We start from the raw sequence: 21,244 nt of genomic DNA, 5'->3' as shown, positions 1-21,244 counted from the left end.
GATATGTAGGTATATATATTTTACCTCAAGCAAAGATGTCACTTAAAGCATGGAATTCTATCTTTTTTCCAATATGATATCATTTTATCCCATTAGAGAGCAAATTTTAGGAATTTGGTTACAAAAATAATACAGTTAGGGTATAAAACTAATTGAACACAAAGCAGCTTTAAGTCTTACAAAAAAATATTTTTATATATTATAAACTGTCGTCTTGATTTTAGACTGCAAAAAATAATTTGTATAATTCTAAAACATGACATTTTGACAACTTTACATATATATACATGCCTACCAACAACAGACATGGTCTACTTTGCAAAAATATTTTGCCTCTGACTAATATGCAAATTGCAAAGCAAACATATCTTGCATTAATTAACAGGACAATAATTTGAACCAAGCACATCTCTTTTGATTAAATTTATCCACATGTGCTGTGTACTTGATTATAAGCCTATGACAGCGGGACAAACAGAGTGAATATGTTTCTAGTTTATAGCCACTTCTGTCAGTGTTAGCCATGTAAATTACAGAAAACATGTCACTCATCAGGACGGCTGATGAAATGAAAATTGAGTGAACCTATATTAAAAAAATTGTCATTGGCCTTTTACCTTTCAATACATTTTTCAATTTTACCCATTACAAAGAAATTTAGTTTTAGAAAATGCTGTTTTTTCCTCTTGATTTGCATTTTTATTATCTAACTCTGTAAGTCAATTCTGTATCAAATGTGTCAATTAAAGTCACTGTCAATTTTAAATGAAGAATGCATCTTGACCTCTAATGTATAGCTTTTTGTATTCATATAGTTCTAAAAATAACATCTGTTTTAAAACTTTCTGTTTGTTTCAAACAAACTTTATGGAAAGAATGTTCTCCCCTTTTTGGTTCTTTCCAATTCTCTGGTGACAATGAAGGCAAACAAAACACTTAATAAGAAGTAAATTCTCAGGTGATGTAAGTTTGTGTAATATATACATATAAATTAGCCTTTGTGTACCAGGAGCAAATAATCGTCAATGTCTAAATAAGTAGATAGTATAGAGTCCTGCACGGAAACATGGTCTATAGATGGGTAAACTAACAATCGGGGGGCATGAGAAAAATGTCATTGCTGCGATACTGTCAAGTACCGTTCAGATTTAAGTTTACAATGTATGTTTTAAAACTCTCCAGTTTCACTTTTATGAAAGACTAAATGTCTACTTTTTTTATCTACTGTCTGCACAGTAAAGAAGTTATATGTTACATAAGGTATAATTTTGGGATGACATTTTTTTTACCCAAGATTGCAATTCAATTGAGAAGATTTTTTTTTTTAAATTGCATATTACATGTATTCATGCAGGTTCCTGAAAATTATATGTACTGTATCTATTTAAAATGAAATGGAAATTAAAATAAAACAAAAAATAAAAAAAATGGACATATCTTTAGAAGAACTCTGCAAGAAAAAAATGTTGCATGGTCTTTTATCTCAATTGCTATCTATATTCTATTCTGTTGACATAACCGCCTAACTTAGTCCTGTACAGGGCTCGACATTAACTTTTTTTCCTACTTGTCCATTCGGACAAGTGACCAAGACATTTACTTGTCCGAACTTCAACTTCACTTGTCCGAAAATTTTTCACTAGAGATCTAATACTGTCAACTTGAAAACTAAAATAAAGTCCATTACACATGACATGTGCTTGATTGACTCATGATGTTATTGATAAATACAAAAACACATAAAACGAATTTTTTTCTAGGCTTTCTGTCCTGACAACAACATAAATGTCCACATTCGTTAAGTTCGTAAGTTCCATGCCTGTTCAGTAGTATGCAATTAGTGAACTTCGATCCCGATCGAATGTGAACTCAATTAACGATCTCTATCGGGATCGAAGTCCGGTTTTTATGTACAGCTTCCGTCTTGAATTTACCGATTAACTTTCAACAGTTGTTCTTTTTATTATTTAGAGACTCTTTTACATTAAAATGCACTTGTCCAATCGGACAAGTGCCCGGCAATATTCACTTGTCCGTAATTTTTTTTCACTGGTACCGGACAAGCGGACAAGCGTTAATGTCGAGCCCTGCTGTAATATTGGTCTTTCTATATACATGTAGACCAACAGCCAAACAGACATGGGCATTCTGATTTTAGGGCAACAAAATGTTCAACCTAGTACTAAATACAGAATGTTGATTTTAGAATGCCATAAATGTGAACTTTGTGTCAAGTAGGAATAGAATGGAATGTTGAATGCTAAATATAAATGACATAATAGGTCAATAAATAGTTTGAATAAAATTTGATCTCTCTTTCTCTCTACCCCACTCCCCTATAACTACTTCACATATATATTAATAATAGCTAATAAGTTTAAAGGAAAGGTTTTAAGTTAATCTTTCTTTTTAACAAAATTAAATGCATATAAAATAATATGTATTGATCTACAAGTAAATACTTTTAAATTGCTCAAAAATATTTTCAGATATTTAAATTAATATACTCATATCTGGACCTTAAAAAGTGGTCTAAAAATAAATGACCCTGTTGTGAAGAAATCTTGACCATATTCATTTATGATGGTCACCACAGGTTCCTATTACCAAGTGAAGTACACTAGACTTGTATATACAAAGTAAACAGATATCATCATGATTGGTGTAGTTATAGGGTGGATGGTACAAGGAATGAAATTTTATTTGATTTTTTTAAATTTATTTAAAAGGATTTTATAATTTTCATTGGTTTATTGTATGACCACCATGGTGCCACCTCTTTCTCATTGAAAGTATACCCTCAAACTGACCAGCAGTCCTATGGTATCCATGTAATCTATCTCCTCTCAAAGGGGTACAGGTCACCAGATGCTATTTATAAATCAGATAATGTCACTCCTCAACTTTTGACCTTGGCATATCTCTGAAATCTTTAGTTATTTTAGTACTGACAAAGTATCAGGCACTATGTATGTATAGTAATAATGGCTTACCAATAAACAGTGTCTTTTCACTTTTAACCTTGAGTTATATCTTGTATCCAAAATTTCAATATAATTTTATCAAGAATCTAATCTAGACACTCACGGAAAGATCTACAAAACTCCAATTTATTCAACATTGATTTTAATCAGTTGCAAGAGATGGCAATCAAATTAAATGAATTTCCCATGACTCTATAAAAAAACAATGTGGTTCACCCATATATTACATCATAAAGAATTAATTTCTTCTTAAAAGTGTTTGTTACTTGGAACAAACTCTGTTAATTTACAGGAAAATTTTCTTTCAATACAAAATATGTCAACTTTTGTACATTATGTTGAATTCTCTCTCCACCAGGTGAAAAACAGACAGATGGTAAATTTCATACCTGGGGACATAAAGTGAACTATAAAATTTGTATCTCAGCAAACGTTAAACAAACACCCCCATTTTCACCATCCCTCTCCATGTAAAACTGCTCTATGATAAGGGAAAACATTTGAGTATCTTTCACACCCTTTGATGCATTTACAAGGAAATTACAATGGGATTGTTAAACAATAAATTTCACTGTACACATGGCTACACCTTTTGATATCAGTGATAAATTCAACTTTAATTCACGTCATAATCTAATCCTTAAAATACCTGTGTCCATGTTGCCACAGAATTTAACTTAGACATATCTAACAGCACTACAATATGACATTCAAATGGACAATATTTCAAATCTAACTATATAACAGGATTAATTTCAGCTGTTAGAAACTAAACGTACATTAATAAAGTGTAAATTTAGACTCTGAAACCTAATCCATTAAGGTGTATGTATAATGATAATTTCCCCCTCTAATCCATTAAGGTCTAAAATGATAATTGTCCACGGGCATATTTAACTCCCAACTATTCATGTAATTTATCTAATTAATGCATTAATTTGAAAAAAGAAATTGTCAAACTGTGAATTGCTTACACATTTTAATATCTTCTCTTACTTTGATACTGCAGTTATAAATGAGGATGTACGTGAACAATAATGAATCTTTGACATATCACATATATCTAATGTAAATTTTTACAAATTATCAGCAGGACTTTGTAGTAATAAATTTTTTATATTAAAATTTTATAAATACTATAAATAACCTGGGACAAAGCTTATGCTAACCATGCAACTACACAAATTATCTCACTCAATACTGCAGTGATCTCGCCCCTCTGTCTAGAATAGTGTTGACAGAGTTATCTCCCTGAATAACACATTTTTTTCCCACTCACCACAAAATACATTTCAACAAACCTTTTGAAACTATTCTTAAGATATCACTGTTAATTTAGTATTGAAGCATGAATGAAATATGTATATATGCAATCAATTTTGATTTAAGAATCATAAAAGACAACCTGCTAGCACTCCAATATGTATTAACAAAAATACATGTATTCCTTAATCTCATGCAATCTATATATTATAATTATACATGTATATATGTCATAAATCAGCTATCGCGTATCCCTACCTGAAGTTTGGTACAATGGCAGCTAGTGTATTTCTGTTCAGCATCATGTCATGTCTGGAGGCGGACACCAGGTCACCAAGGGAACCAGCTGAAAGTATAGTATCCACTGTCATTCTGTATGCAAGACGATGCTTTAACATTCGTGTTCCTAAACCGTCCTTGGCCATTTTTGTTTTACACACTATTAAATTTGGAAATCACTTAACACCTAGCTCTACCACCTTCATGACCAAACTTCAAAATTAATAAGGGTAAGAAAAGTTGTTCATTCCTGAGATATATAAATGCCTATAGCCACTTAGTGTAGGAAACATCTTAAAAACAGCATGGTCTTGATCGGTCAATTTGAAAATGCATCAGCCAGCAAAAAATCATTAATATGTCCATCAATCACAAAAAACTATTCAGGTCAGGCTACCTAGAAACTGATCAAATTCTGATATATATAAATGGAACACAAGCTTTTTCATATTTCAAGATCCATAAATCATTGACTGACTGGGATGGCCAAACTGATCAACTTTAAATGTAAAATGGTCAAGCCTGTCCATATCTCCTTTGCCATTACATAGGTTAAAAGGCCCTAGGGAGACCATAATGAAATCACTTATTGTTTTTACACCTAGCTCAGGTGTAAACATTTCTACACTGATCACTGACTGATTCTATTAGATAACCATTCATCATTAGAAAAAAAATATATTCAATTTAAAATTCAATTATTTTTTTAAATCAATTTTTTATACGATCATGTGTTATTTGACTGGATAAAATCTTAATCTAAATAATGAAGCTCATAAATTGTTTTGACATGAGATTATCAATTAATCACAACACGACAATATCCCCAGGGCTGATCTCTCTCTCATGCAGCCCACTACAGAATCACACTGTGTTAGGACATCAGACATCAGAGGCCATCAGACAATAAGTGCAGACAGTCCCATTACTACTAATTTAATTACACATTTATCTTACAAAGGAATGGCTTCTCACAGCTCTTGGTATGAAATATTGAACATAACAACATCCAAACATAAGAGTCTTTTGTGCATACATGTACATATCAAAATGGTAAACATGATGTTCACCTTTGTCGATTCATAATAATTTATGCTCTAATGTTGCAGCTAGAAAATATAGGAGCTTAAATTATTTCCACCAATTCAGAGAACTGCCTCTTCCATAGAATGTCTGTATTTTAATAACTTTATCATAAAAAAAATTCATTTTATTAATTAAATTAATTAATTTTAAACATACCTTTCCTCCTTAACTTGACTTCATGAACATAATTGCTAGGGAACATTCCCTCGTTGCCATTGACTCGACCTTCCCAGAATCCTTGCTCCCCAACTCCAAGGACTGAAATATACAAGATATGTTTATATATAATTAGCGTATCATACAGAAATTTCTCAATCTGCCTTAAATTATCAAGATGTTTTCTTTCTTTCATCATTCTGTAATATATATGATTTCAATATTATACATTAGAATTAACTGGAATTATGAACTAGCTAAAATGATAAAATATGACAGTGATAAAAAAAGTGATAATTAAAACTATGTCTATAAAACTGGAATTTAACACATTACAAAGTAAATACTGGAGAACTGCGAGGAATTCTAAAATTCAATACTAAATAAACTATAGTATAAATAGAATTAAAACAGCAAACAATTCTGAAATTAATTCAACACACTAAAAAAAAATCACTGAAATTTATTTGCCGATATCTAGGTTTGAAGTTTAATGATACTTTTTTCCAGACTAACTACATGCCAATCAAAACAATTCAATATATTTATGAATACATATTCATACTTGCATGCTTTCATTCACTTTAAATCTCAATTTCTTATGATAACGATGTACATACATATTTAAGCCAATACATAATTATTATATAGCATATAATTGTATTTCCTCCCAAAATCTGAATTCATTCTAATGAATATCAACAGCACATGCATTAGTTGGAAACCCCTGTAATCAAATAATTACATAAATCAATGTTCAAAAATTTGCATTTCAACAAATAACATGCAATTTTATTTATAAATAGAAAGACTCCATGCCATAATAAATATCTCAATATTGATATTTTGATGTGCTAAGATATGAATTACAGATCTATTTGATAATCAGGACTAGTATATAACTGGTGATAGAAAGTAAATGAAAAATGCAATAAAAATGCATTAACAGAGCATGGCTACAAAATGGAAAAGATGTCTTAAAATGCTGGAAAGAAATAATAATTTGTGTAAATACAACATACAGCAAACTAAAACACATGCTCTAAGGGAGATAAACCTTCTACAATGTCTCCTTTCTCCAGAGCCAGTTCCTCAGGTGTACGAGGCACATAGCGCTCAATGCAAACAAAAATGTGGTCAGTCTCCAACTCCAGCTTGGCTTCAGGTGGGCAGTGATTGGCCGAAATAAATGAATATACGTCCCCCGCTGGTGCACTTCTCTGTCTACTGACCAGGTCTTTGTTGGGAAGACTTTTACATTTATCTTGAGATTCTGAGTAAATTCTGGAATTTGAGTAGATTTCTTCTTGCTTACAAACATTCCCACGACCCTGAATTTTCATTGGCATTCTGTGTTTTTTAGGTTTTGAGATGACACTGTATATGGCACAGTCTGAGGTACAAACAGTATTCCGCACTGGGGCAGTGTTTTGACTTTTGTTACGATCCCTACCACACTTCCTGCTATCCTCAACAGATCGGGAACTGCTATACACATTTCCAGAATGGGACGAAAATGTACTTAAATGAGGGCTTTGGCTCCGAACACTATCAATGGATTCCATCGAAGGCGAAAGTTTAGTGCTCGAAGTATCGCTCCCCTGATCAGAGCTCTGGCTTCGGGTCACGTGACTTCTGGGCACCGTGAGATTCTGATAATACTGACTCCGTTTCCTCAACTCAAATTGCAGGGACAGTCTTCTCTGGAGGTCTTTGTGGAATTCTATGTCCAGGCGGTCTCGAGATTGCAAGGAGCGAAAAGAGTTGGCAGGCGTCAGCCTCTTTTTGATAATTTCAAACTGAGACTGAAAGGTGGGTCTACTATGCTCTGGAAAATGGCTCTGGCATACGGACATTGGCCGCCTTAAGGGGAAAGATGCACTTGCTCCTTTTCCAAAGAAGCCTTTAAAATCACAATGAACACAACAAAAATAAAGTTGTTAGCAGATACATCACATATATCATAAAAGGTAGTTTTGATAACATCTGCTGTGTGATATCATTCAAACCTATTTTTACACATGAGCAATTGGGTATTTCTGCTGAAGTACTAAAACATGACAACGTAAAAAGACATTGTACAACAATATTCACCATTTGTGTACAACAGCCAGAGAAAAATCTGCTAGTCTCATTTCATATCACTCCCATCAATTTCTAGCCCACCACCAAAACATATCACTAAACCCACAAATCCTAACACCTATGAAAGTAAGTTATCCACAATACTATAATACTATTCAAACATAATTTCCCATCCATTTTAATAAACAATGCAATACCCCAACCAAAGATACACAGTCCTCACACTCACCTGGGCCCGAACTTGAGCTAGACAGACTCATTGAGCATGGTGAGTCTGTCCCCCGGGAGCCTGAGTACGAGTCTGTGGTCATGCTGTTGTGTAGGTGTGAGAAGCTCTGGGTGGAGGAGGAGGGGCTGATTAAGATCTGGTTTATCCTCGGGTCGCTACGGGAACGGTAAAGGGCATACATGGCAGCAGACGCCACAGAATCTCGTCTTCTGGTGCTGAATCTAGGAGTCTCACGGAATGGTACTACAAAGGCAAGGTAACTATATACATTGCTGGTCAAGGTGATACTGATTGTATGCATCTAGATAGTGCAAATGTATTTTATTTGGCATGTACTCTATTGGTGGAAAATGATTTTTCAACAAGTTAGCCTAGATATAATTTAGTGCTTTCTAAATCTGCTGTACAATACATATGAATATATATATATATATATATATATATATATATATATATATATATATATATATATATATATATATATATATATATATGTATATATATATATATATATATATATATATATATATATATATATATATATATATATATATATATATATATATATATTTATTTATTTATTTATATATAGACACACACACACAAGACATTTAGCAATGTACTTGATTTAGCGAAAGTGCAAAAGGCACTAAATAGAATACACAACCGAATGTAATACATGTATGTTTACAGTCCTAGATCTAGAAGACATGAAGTTTCTAAAAGAATAACGAAATTTAAAAACACTAAGGATCAATGTTTCACAGTTATTTTCATTTTACCTCCTCTAGGAGTTCTTTTTCAGTGAACAACATATAAACAAAGACTCAAAGGGGCATAGGGACCCTTGAACATAACATGTCTCTTGTTTTCCACATTGTTCTATGTGACTGAATTAACTAAAGATACAAGATATATATATAAGTGTTGATAGACAATCATTTTCCTTGATAATAAGAACCTTTTTCTCCGTTAGGTCATCATCAAGACCTCTGCATCTTTTACTCAGCGAAAGATGGCCTGAGATGGCCTAATTTGTCTGCACCTGACAAAACACCTGACCTCTCTGACAAGAGAACAGACATTAATCATCATAAACCTGCTTCTTTTTGTGACCCTGACAGATTCATTGTTTGACCATTAACCCCCAAAGTCAGGGAATCTTACACTGACAGGTATGATATCCTCAGTTATAACCCCTAAATTTATTGGCACACATACTTTCATCACTGACACCTTTAGAAATTGGTCATTAGTTCCAGAGGCTCTACCATAATGCAGCCAGTTGAAATTAAATTTTCTCTAAATAATGAACTATGTTTTCACTCTATATTTTCCTTACTTTAAAAATCTCATTCACAAGAGTTTGCTTGTAAAATACAATAACCTTGAATTACTTTTAAAAGTTTATTTGTTATTGACAAAATTTTCCAAAAAAAAAAAAAAATTATTCTGATCAACAATTTCTATATCTTACCAACATCCTCATTTTTATGCCCCTCGATGATTTCTGCGAGGGCATCATTTCCAGCCAAGATGGCAGATTCATAGGGTGATTGGTTACTGTAATTAAGTATTTCCTTACTGGCTCCTCTGAACAGTAAAACTCGTAAACAAGACTCCTGAGTAATAGAAACATATTCCAGTGAACTAAATTCCATTTTTCAAAATATTCAAAATCAGCTCAAAAATCTTTTAAATGATTTTTTTAATACACTTTTTCTTAGAAATGACCAAAAGGTTGTTCACACTGGTAACATTTAAATGAAAATATGTACAAAGAAATTTTTGTTCAGTGCAAGCAGAGTCTTTGCCAAAATTTCTATAAGATGAATATACATAGTTATTGCCCCTGGTTATCATGACTCAAGCATAATTGATCTGTTAAAGTACGTGCTCCAAGTGTAATTGACATTGTCAATTTCAGGTTTAATGCAATTTGTTACATCACAGGCACAAGGAACAGTTGCTCCTCCCCACACCATCCTTCATAACAAGTTATCAGTGTAGCAATAATTTATCTCAAAATACAACAGTTTAACAAACTTGTACTGCATCCCCCACCCCCCTTCCACACATACAAATAAAATTTTTTTTATTTCAAACAATAAAGCAACAGGAAATTTAAAATGTGTATCTTTTTCCTCTCCAGTTGATATGGCAATAAGAATGGTGAAAACAAAATACAAGCTTACTCGGTTATGTAATGCACAAACATGCAGGGCTGTATTTCCACTGGCATTCTGAACGTCCATGTCAGCTCCATAAAACAAGAGGTGTTCCAAATGCTGCACTAAACCTTGCCTGCAAGCCTGCATCAGAGAATAATTCAGTTATCACTTAAAACAAATACAGGTACATCCATACAAACTAAAACCCATCCTTAAATCAAGAGGTGACCTAAGTCTTGACACTCTCATGTTCACAATCAGCTTATTTTCTATCTATATATTGACATACATGTACAGGTTCATCTTTTGTCAACTTCAAAAAAATTGTCATCTTTTCTTATCCTCTTAAAGAGGTATTTAATTTTCTTTTTACCACTGTCTTGGAAATGTTTTGTTTACTTGAAGATGTCTTTTAATATTTCTTCATCAATAAAGTCTCTCCCATCATTTTTTTTTTTTTTTTTTTTTTTTGCTTTTACTGTTTTATTGAAAGATTATCTTATATCTAATCCTCAATATACTTGATAAAATTTCCCTTACATGATGAATTTCAAACCACCCTTGTTCATCTTGTGACCCTATAAAGGCTCTCTCCTGTAATAGCATTTCCATACAGCCGGGGCTCGAGCAGTGACAGACTGTATAGTAGAGGGGGGTCAGAGATCGACTGTCCTTGATGTTAGGGGACACACCCAAATCCAACAAGGTCTGAAAAAGGACGAGGAAAATAAACTGCAATAAGATTTGCATACTGTAAATAAATGATTGTTGCTTAAAATTTAAAGTTAAGATGGCAGAATACTGCATATTTTCATTTCTTACCTGCCAAGAAAATATAACTGGTTAAAAAAAAAAAACGAACTCCCAATAAAATTCTTACTACCTAAAATCTACCTTTTGATTACTAACATCCTATACAACAAATACATAAGAACTGTAAGCAACATTTCTTTAGCTGATTTCTTTCATTCTGGCAAATAATACACTAATATAAATAAAGTTTTCTAAGAACTCTTGGCCAACTATAAATTAATTATTTTTCATTCACCTTTCCTTCACTCCGTCTATTAATTTGTAATGAAGGATGATTTAATGTATCCTTAAAACCAAAATAATGATGAAATATGCCTATGTTTTGTTCATCGAGTCTATAAATGTATTAAATACATGTAACGATACCAGGTTCACAAATAGTCAATTTAGATATACAGACAACAGAATTCATTGAAGTAAAGCCTCTTGATTAATAGCCCTGTCTCATCCTTTGGTGCACATAGAAAACATTGAACTAGGGACCCAGGAAATAAATACTGCTGACAACTCTGTTTCTACTACAGACACATTGGCCTTAACAACACCGTCCCTTGTTAGCATTCACTTTCTAGTAGTGTTAACATGCAAATTTCTATTTTACAGAAGAGACCAAAACAGGAGTCTATCTTCAGAAGATTTACAGAGGTAAAAAAAGGAAAAAATTACATATTAAGTCACCATTTTTGTGGAAACAGGAAAGAAATACACAACTGATAAATTTTTTTAATGCTGGTGTTGGAATTGTTCAAAAGATTACCCAGAGTGACATAAAGATGTATCAAATAGACGTCAGCAGGGGAAAAAAATAACACCATACAGTTGGTAAAACAAGCTAGGTCGCAGTAGGTGACAGAATACAGTGTGTTGGCTAAAATGAACATCATCAAGTTGACAACTTGTGAAGGAAGATAAATGTGTAAAAATCTACAAGTATTTCACATCTTCCTTTAGCCAGTGACAAAAATAATTAAACTCTATGCCCAGCACAATTCAATTCACAAATTAAATATTTTGGGTTCTAAGATCATGGTGCTCTCCACTCTATTGCTACATCTATCTCCCCATATGGAAGTGCCCACTTTGCCCATGTGCCCACCTTGATGGCTTCTGTGTTGCCCGCTATAACAGCAACATGAAGGGCTGTCATTCCTTTCTTGTTCCTGAAGTCTAAGTGGGCTCCCCCACCTGCTAAACAGATGATCAGCTCTCGACACTTGGGCTTATTCATGGAGGCAGCCAAACACAAAGGGGTCTCTGCAAACAAAATTTCATCTTGAAAAAGGTTTACTCTAATATGAAAAGTATGGTTTTTGAATTAATTAGAAAAGAAATGAAAAACAATTATATATATTAATAGTGTCCTTTATATTTTGCCATTCATTCCAGAAGTTTGAATTTACATATCATGATTTTTATAGATCATTTTTACAAGCCATACAATAAATTTTATTCATCATTATTGAACATCAACATGCAGACTCAAATTGAAAATAAGACTTTGATGAAACACAGAGATTTTCTTTTATGTTCCAGATAAATTCATTAACACCTTGGTCACTTTAAAAATATCAATGAAAATGTTTTTCTCCATGGTGACAAGCAAGCAGTTCAAATTTTTACATATATCTTACAACTGAATGGCAGATATAATTTTGCATAAATAAGAGACTGCAGGAGTCAAATCTTTGAGAATGAGACTGCAAAGGTTGTACAAAGTCTATGACGTGCATGCATGGTGTCATTGCATGTGTACGGTGCAAACAACTAATGCCGATATTTATTCCATACCTCCTGTACTTGAATCGTGGAAGTTGGGGTCCAGTCCTTTATTAGATATTTTGTTGAGTTTCTCAATATTGCAGGTCCTGACATAGTCAATAAAATGTCTCAGGTTACTCTACAATACAGAGAAAATAGACAGTTTGTGACACCTAGTCAGTACACATTTGTCTGCAGAATGCCAAGCCTCTGCTCATATTTCTCCCATAAAGTGGTGACATGTCACCATTATCATTCAATTAAATTGTCCTAATGAACAAGCATGCTTTATTGTAGAAGTATGTCACATAAGGCCATCTTTAAAAAATGTTTGTTTGCCCTCTCCCGACCGACTGACAAAAAAACAGCCAGACTCGAAACTTTTTTTGACCTCCAGGAAACAATTATTATTTTTTAATTCCAAAGTCTTCTCATTCCATTAATAACTATCTTAACATCATTTTTGCAAGTGGTTTTGAATTTAAAAAAAAAAATCCCCCCCACCTACCCATATTTTTTTTTATCTTGAGTCGGGAGTGGACAAGGAAACTTCTTTTTTTTTTTTAAAAGATGGCCTAGCTAATTTATCTTTATTATTTTAAGCTAACAGATACAAACATACATGTGTATGAAGAGAAAAATACAGCATTTGCAGGATGCCTGATTTCTCATGATTATTCTTTTTAAAAATATGAACTTTTTTTCCGAGGTTAAAGTCAATCTTTTTTTATTCTGAAATGGACAATAGAGATTTGATCGTTTTACATCTAAGAAAACATCAAGAAAAGGGGGTTGTACACTTTCTTCAGAAACTTCTTTTAATGAACTTCAATGATAATGTTACATGAAGAAAGCATTCACTGTTACATAAATAATTCCAGGATACATACAAGTCTTAAAAAATGCTTTGCACTCCTTGATTTCCTTTCTGATCACAATTTAGATATCTAGCATTGATTTTGAGTAAAGTATGCAATGAATATTCCCAATTTGCTATTTTTCTACATATCATATATTTGGAGATCATTAAATTTTCTTCTCCATGATTCAAAGATAGACCTCAATCTTGTAAATTTCTGATTTTTTTCCCCAGCTAAGTACAGCTGTTGCCAAATTTAATTGTCATGTTATTTACTAGCAAATTAATACATGAAAAGGTCATTGACACTGACCCACTTTTATAAGGTATTTTTTGTACCCACCTTTACATGGAGCTGTTTTAGCTTCCTGACATTCACGTGCATCATCTTGTATACTCTCTTCTTATATTTAAACTGAAAGAATTCAACACTCCAACATAATATATGACTTGTAGCATGAAAATAAATCTTCCAAGATATCAATGTAATATCTGGACACAAAATGAGACAACTGTCCAAAACATGTAAAATTTATAGATAATTAAGATTCTTGATTCTGCAAAATTGCTCCCAGTTACCATGAGAACAGGATATTATTTGCTTTTAAAGCTCATAAAATGGAGTCATTATCTGAATTTACAAAGAAAATTACAGTCAAATCCCTGAAGCAATATTAATTTCAAGATTTGAAATGACTCTTGTTAAATTCAATAAAAAAATTTCATAAGCTAAGATTTGTTTAGGAATGTAGAAATTACTACTGTAATAATGGAACTTTAATATTCTATTTTATGACATGCTTGGTTCTTAAAGAACTCCAAACAGAAAATTTTTGTGGTTTCTTTGAGAATATAAACTTTCAAATTTGGCACCACAAGTGTTCGACTGTCTTTCTTGTGTCAAAATGCACAACACGTACGGTCTTTTCCGAAGGAAAAATTTATAACAAGTAAAATAGCATAAAGTAAAAAAATCACTTCTTCAAGGAAATATCTATAATTCCCTGTCAAAAAAAATCTTTAAATGTGAACCTTAAAATTTTTTTTATCGGTAACACTTATCCATTTTTAAAACACCCTTGATGTACTATTTCAGGGGACTTCAATTAGCCTTACCATTAATCAGCTCAATTGTTTCCCCCATCCAGGCTGTTAACAAAACATGAAACTATAATCTTAAACAATTGATGAAGACATCATTACCTCCAGAAATCCTATTGGTCCTTGTAGAGGGTACTCCCTTAGTAGACGTTCCTCATCCAGAAATTTCCCCGCTCTCCCATTCATGGGTGGACAGTAGAGGCCATAGTTGATGGAGTCCTTCAAGTCCTAAAAAATGAAATTCATTTGAATTTTTTTTTTTTATTTTGATCTAATAACCAGCGGATGCTGAATAAAAATCCAAAGCAAATATTATTTCAGAGATATGTGTTATTGATTATACTGTAAACAGACCTTTCTCTAATTTGCTTAAAAAATTCCTTCCAGTCATCTTTTCATGCTCATTCAGAAAATATTTTTCTACATTTTGCTTGATTGGATATCTGATAATTTCATAAGAAAGACATTTTTTTTTCTTTTGTACCTTTGCGAATGACCCCAGGATTCTTTGTTTGGCTTGCCATACTGTTTCATCCAACTCAAACTGTAGACATTTCTGAAATAAAGCCATGAAATTCATTACAAATCTGTAATGTGACTCAGATTTCAATTATGCAAGATGCACAAAAAGGAGCAGAAAATGATAAACAAAAGAATTACAAAGGTCTGCATCAAAGACACATACAAAAAATATCCATTTCTAGAGATTATTGAAAAAGAAATACCCTTAAAAAAAGTCCATACCTGAAGTTTGAGCTCTGGGACAGAAATCCGGATGAAGACGGTCCCCACTTGGCTGTCTGAGTGATATACTCCAGATTCCTGGTAACCCTTCACCTCATCGGAAATGAACGAGCCTTCTCTGTAGTCCACTCCCCCATTCTGGTGGGGGTACATGTGATCATGTGTCCGATCATCAAAATCCTGGATGCTCATTTCGAAAACCATCCCATTCCCGGTAAAAAGGTATCTTATTTCTCGACTCAGCACAAAACTCCCCTGAATCAATCAATCCCTGTCAATTCCTAATGAGGAGACCTAGAAAAGGCAAAATAAAAATGGATCTGTGTTCACATTCTGTTTGTGGGCTTATTCCCGTGACCATATTAAATTAGCTAACTTGATTAAAAACAGGTGGTGCAATATCTAGCAAGTCACAAGGATGTATTGAACAAATGTTTCATATGGGCTGCAATGATGACTGAAGTTCTGTCTACCTATCTCCCAGGGGCCTGTTTTACAAAATATTGTGACTTACGACTAATATAGCTATGACCAAATTTAATTCTGCTCATATAACTTTCTAATTTACACTAAATGCATATAAAAGATATTTATAAACATTTGATATTTTGTCACTGATGTCTAACTTTTATACATTTCTGAGAACAAATGGGGTCTTTGAATGAAGATGATGAAAATTGAGCCAATGTAAGATTTATTGAAATAAGATATATGTTGTAAATTACCTGTAAACACAACACATTACATTGAATAACTACCCATCAAAATAAAAACATACTGAAACTTAACACCAAACTCTTAACTACACATATACATTTATAACCACTGGTCCAATGTTCCAAAACTTAATTTTAAGCCAAACTTATAAACTTCACATATCGAACTCACATCATTGGATCAAGAAACCAAAAGTTCACCTCAATATCTCCAACCCTTACTAATCTTTTCAAATTTCCAACAGTACTTCTAAAACTTACCCAACCTACTCTATCTGTCTCCCTGTAAAAACTACTTGATTAGAAAGTTTTTCAGGACAGATTGACATACAATTCAGTAGAGCCTTTGATCCATGGCCAGTTTGTTGATTGATTGTATCGTAGGCACATGTTGGGAGTTCAATTCCTATAAATAACCATCAGAGAGAAAAAGGTAGGAAAAACACTGCATACCAACACACACATCAATAGCTATTAGAAAGGGCCATGTACTACGGTGCAGTTACCCTCAAGGTTTACATCACAAACTGCATTTTAAAAATGAAAAAAAGTTTAAAATTTCAATGTGTTACAATATATTTTAAGCCTTTTTCTCTTCATTTTGCATGTCCTGTGGCTATTTGTGAGATTGTTGACCGATAGTTCGGGATGCTTCGATGTGTTAAGGGAAATCAAGTGAATTAATATATACCCATAGATAGGTATCAACACTTCCAACACACTAAACCCTATACTAGGGATGGAGATGATCCTAAATTTCTCCCAGTCATATTCACTTCTCTACTTGATATTTATCTAAATGTACTTATATATTGCTCAGCAATATTTCTGTTTATCACTTCAAAGTATTAAGGGGACTGAATCACTAAATCTACATATTCAATATTTTCTCTCTGTTTTCCCAAAATGATTCTTTGTACGAGGGGCATTTCAAAAGTTCTGGCAACTTACTGGTATATAAAATTTTACTACGTTATGGATTAAAATGACTCTGATACCACTGTAAAGCTTAGGCAAATATGCATTTGTAGTGACATCATTTTACATTCAAAATGACGTATAGGTCTGCTAAAATGATGTCATAATTAGGTATACTCTGTATACTGGGCGTAAAAATGACTGATAATTAAGGCCAGGTAAAATTAATCTTTAGATTCTCATCCCCGCCCGCCCCCCTCAAAGTGCCCCGCCCCGTTGTTTTTTAGTTTGCTTTTTGGATGCCAAACATATTATTTTCATGTATTTTTATTCAGCAAGAATCTGGGTCAAAATTTAAGAGTTATCTCCCGTCTGTATTAAAAGTCACGTGGCGCCATTTATAGCAAAAAAACTATGTGAAGATTAGAGAAAAATTGGCAATAGAAGCAGTTTAAATATGTAAGGAAAAGATAATTTGTCAGTATAGAGAAGGCAGAAAAGCAAAAATAACATAAACACATCTAGATACCATCACTGGCATGAGCAAGTTTTTTAAAGAGACTTGAACCAAGTAAAAACAGACGAAGAAAATACACATGGTTGAGGTTTAAATAACGATCTCCACTTGTATGTGATTTTGCATTAAAAAAATTAAAACATCGTCAAAAGACTTTAGAGAATAATAGTGCTAAGGAAATGTTAAATCTTAAAAATGTTCAGGCCTATGCTTTTCAGTAGAATATTTTACAGATTAACACAATCCTGTTTTGCAAATATGATATATTTTAATGTCGAACATGTCAAGTCTCTAGAACGATTGAATGTATGAGGACAGTGGAAATCTGTGATATATCACACAGAACAGAAGGAGTTGTTGGTAAAACTATAAGGTATTTGGGGAAAGGACGATGAGAAAACATGCATATCATTATGCAATTTATTAGGATCAGCACCTCATTTTGTTTGGCGTGTGCCGTATCTGTGTACTTGATAATTTGTTAATAAAACTATAAATATTTTAATGTCTGTAACAGCTGGAATCTTCTGTAGATATTTAAAAGAATATGAAAACAATAAAATCTATTCATATTGACATTAACATAATGTAAAAATTACGTGTACGAATGTTTTATTGATACTTTCAATTATAAAAAATAAAAAATAAAATCCGCCCACCCGCCCCAATTTTTTAGCAAATTAGGATGAGAATCTAAATTTTAAATTTATGTGGCCTAAGGAGAACAATTTTTTTGTTGAGCAAAGAGTGTATTGCAAAATTCGCTCATTGCTTGGCTTTACGGCAACAGAAATAAAAGCCGACTTAGATGTAGTATATAGAGAGCATGCTCTTTCATATCGAGCAATAGCAAGATGGGTAGTTCCATTTAAAGAGGGTAGCAAATCAATTGAAGATGACCCCCGTTCAGGGTGTCCAGTTTGTGCATATGGCGAAAAAGAAATCGTCGCTGTTCAAAATACGATAGCTGATGATGCTAGATATACAGTAGAGGAAATAGCAGACTTAACTAATATTAATTCGTCAGCAGTTTTTCGTATTTTAAAGGAAAACTTAAAGCTTAGGAAAGTCTGTGCTAGATGGGTGCCGCATCTTCTATCGGAAGAGCAAAAGCGCATCCGGGTAGAAATGGCTTCACAGTTACTAACAATTTATGAAGATTGTGACCAAAGGCGATTAAATGAGATTGTAACTGGTGATGAAACATGGATATATTTTTTTGAACCGGAAACTAAGCTCAATAATAAAGTTTGGATCGGTGAAAATGATACAAGGCTTCAAATTGCACGCAGAAACCGGTCTGTCCGGAGAGTAATGTACGCCTTATTTTTTTATTCTAAAGGCCCTGTTGCTCAAGTTCCGGTTCCAGAACACAGCAGTGTTACTGGTCAATTTTATGCAGAGAATGTCTAATGTCTCAGGTTGTAGAGCACTATAAAACGACCCAACCAACAACCAGAACTAGAGGAATAAAGCTCCTCCATGACAATGCACCTGCCCATAGATCAGAGGTAGTAACCAAATATTTAAAGGAAAATGGTATTGCCGTTTTACCACATCCACCCTACAGTCCTGACCTAGCTCCATGCGATTTTTGGTTGAATGCCGTTATCAAAGAAGCCCTTCGAGGACGGTGATTTGAAAGTTGTCATGCAGTCGGAAGTGCCGTATTCCAGTGTATGAAGCATATACCGAAAGAGGACTATAGGGCAGCATTTTCCACGTGGATTTCAAGACTGGAAATGTGTGTCCAGGTCAACGGAGACTATTTTGAGGGATTGATATAATTTAATTTATGATAATGACACTCATTAATTTACCACACAACAGTTGCCAGAACTTTTGAAATGCCCCTCGTAAGCAAATAAAGATTGTTTATATTATTTTCAGCACACTACATCCAATATAATATGGCCAAATCAATGTTTATTTTTTCAAAAGACTAAAAATGTACAAAATTATACACAGTGTAAAATAAGTCTTATATAAACCCAAACTGTTGAGGAGAAAAAAATATCTGAAGGGTGACGTCGACGATTACGAGCGAAGTCTCCAGGTATTCTTGATATGTAGTCCAATTCTCAGTCCACAATTTCTAATCAATGGCATTCAACAAATTAGTGTTCAAGATAATGAAGTTTAACTACACAGTTTAAGGATGACTGTATGATTTTTTTTTGTCATAGTATGCACAAAACAGCTTAAAATTGTTAACTAATCTTCACCTTTAAAATCACCATAGGTCATAAACCAACTGCTGGTGTTCCTAACCTGAAACAAGTAGAAATTAATTTTCCAAAGTCTTCAATTATATCCCTTAGAAAGTCACACTCTCGTTGTAGCAGCAATTCTCCACATTCTCATTTACTAAAGCATAATTAAACATCTAATACCAGCACTGGTCATAAAGATCCGACAAGGAAGTCATTCCAATCAAAACACTCCCTTCTTAATTAATTAATCCTGATTAATAACCCTAAACCAACGGAAGGTAGAAAATAAAACTGTAACTAAATGTCATAAAGACACCATTAGATGTGACAAGTTGTGAATTTATTGACTTTTGATTCTTATTTTACAGTTAGATTTGATAACTTCAGGTAATACTATGTTAGAAACGCAATTCTAATATGTCGCCTAGCTCAGAAAGGTAAATCGAATAAAAGATCTAGTATATATATGTCAATGTGATAATATTCTTGCACTAGAGCCCTATATATCATTAAAAAGTTTCAATATAAGCACGTTGTATTCATGGTATTCCCAGACACATTTCATGTAATTGCAGTCAGCAATAAAACTTTTAAATTCAATGTGTATATAGCAGAGGGGAATAAATTTGAAATGCAATTTTATCAAGCTGCAATTACTTAATACTATTGAATACATACTAATCACGGAGCATTTAAAATATCCTTTTAGTTATAATCATATGTTATTGCATATATTCCATAACTGGCATAATTAACATTTTTATGATATCTAGACATAATAAAGATCCTTGAAAAACTTACAGGTAAAAAAGAAATCAAAACAATACTTTTCCCCTCCATATCCCAGCAAAGAAATACACGAACATGACATTCGCTCCTGCAATACATCAAAAGCTGAAAGGTACCAGAATTTCTTCCCCTCATTTAACCTGCATCAGTACATCACAAACATTTGTAACTAATTAGTGGCGAAACTCTCTGCATATCATCATGCACTGCTCTATAGCTAGTATAAGCAAACACCAATAGGTTTCCAGTCACATTTTAATGGCCTGTCAAATGCATGATTTCAGCACAGACCTTGTCGAGGCTGTGAAAATAAAGTCGTACATATATAATGTCTGACGGTAAGGAGAAATTAACATCAATATATTTTATCATGTGACAGAATTTTTTGAGACAAGCCCATGTTTTCCATGTAAATTCTGAACCACTACACGATCATAAAATAATGACCTTCATTGACATATCAATGAGAAAAAGTAGAACTTCATGCATGCACACCAATCTTACACATGCTGGTTAGAATATTTCAGGTGTTGACAGTTATTAATTAAAACGCAGTATGATAA

General features: G+C 33.1%; 1 protein-coding gene across 3 annotated transcripts in view; it reads right to left on the bottom strand.

Moving 5' to 3' along the window:
- Positions 1–21,244, bottom strand: part of LOC133203939 (SH3 and multiple ankyrin repeat domains protein 2-like) — a 46,711-nt gene that overhangs the window by 23,133 nt on the left and 2,334 nt on the right. For 2 of the 3 annotated variants that reach the window (XM_061339734.1, XM_061339735.1), the window contains exons 2-14: positions 15,529–15,822; positions 15,269–15,340; positions 14,887–15,012; positions 14,027–14,098; positions 12,855–12,963; positions 12,163–12,320; positions 10,794–10,961; positions 10,278–10,394; positions 9,560–9,704; positions 8,083–8,325; positions 6,826–7,671; positions 5,769–5,870; positions 4,506–4,593 (exon numbers count right to left, since the gene is read on the bottom strand). In XM_061339734.1, the coding sequence (XP_061195718.1) occupies positions 4,506–4,593; positions 5,769–5,870; positions 6,826–7,671; positions 8,083–8,325; positions 9,560–9,704; positions 10,278–10,394; positions 10,794–10,961; positions 12,163–12,320; positions 12,855–12,963; positions 14,027–14,098; positions 14,887–15,012; positions 15,269–15,340; positions 15,529–15,732 (2,450 nt within the window). In that variant the 5' untranslated portion in view covers positions 15,733–15,822. The remainder of the gene's footprint in view (positions 1–4,505; positions 4,594–5,768; positions 5,871–6,825; positions 7,672–8,082; positions 8,326–9,559; positions 9,705–10,277; positions 10,395–10,793; positions 10,962–12,162; positions 12,321–12,854; positions 12,964–14,026; positions 14,099–14,886; positions 15,013–15,268; positions 15,341–15,528; positions 15,823–21,244) is intronic. The other variant, XM_061339737.1, reaches the window with a different exon arrangement.

This window comes from Saccostrea echinata, unplaced genomic scaffold, assembly GCF_033153115.1.
Source record: "Saccostrea echinata isolate AGI-Se365-2 ecotype Australia unplaced genomic scaffold, CSIRO_AGI_Sech_v1 ptg000052l, whole genome shotgun sequence".
NCBI lineage: Eukaryota > Metazoa > Mollusca > Bivalvia > Ostreida > Ostreidae > Saccostrea > Saccostrea echinata.
The sequence above is the reverse complement of the archived record's forward strand: the minus strand, read 5'-3'. Positions and strand labels throughout refer to the sequence as shown.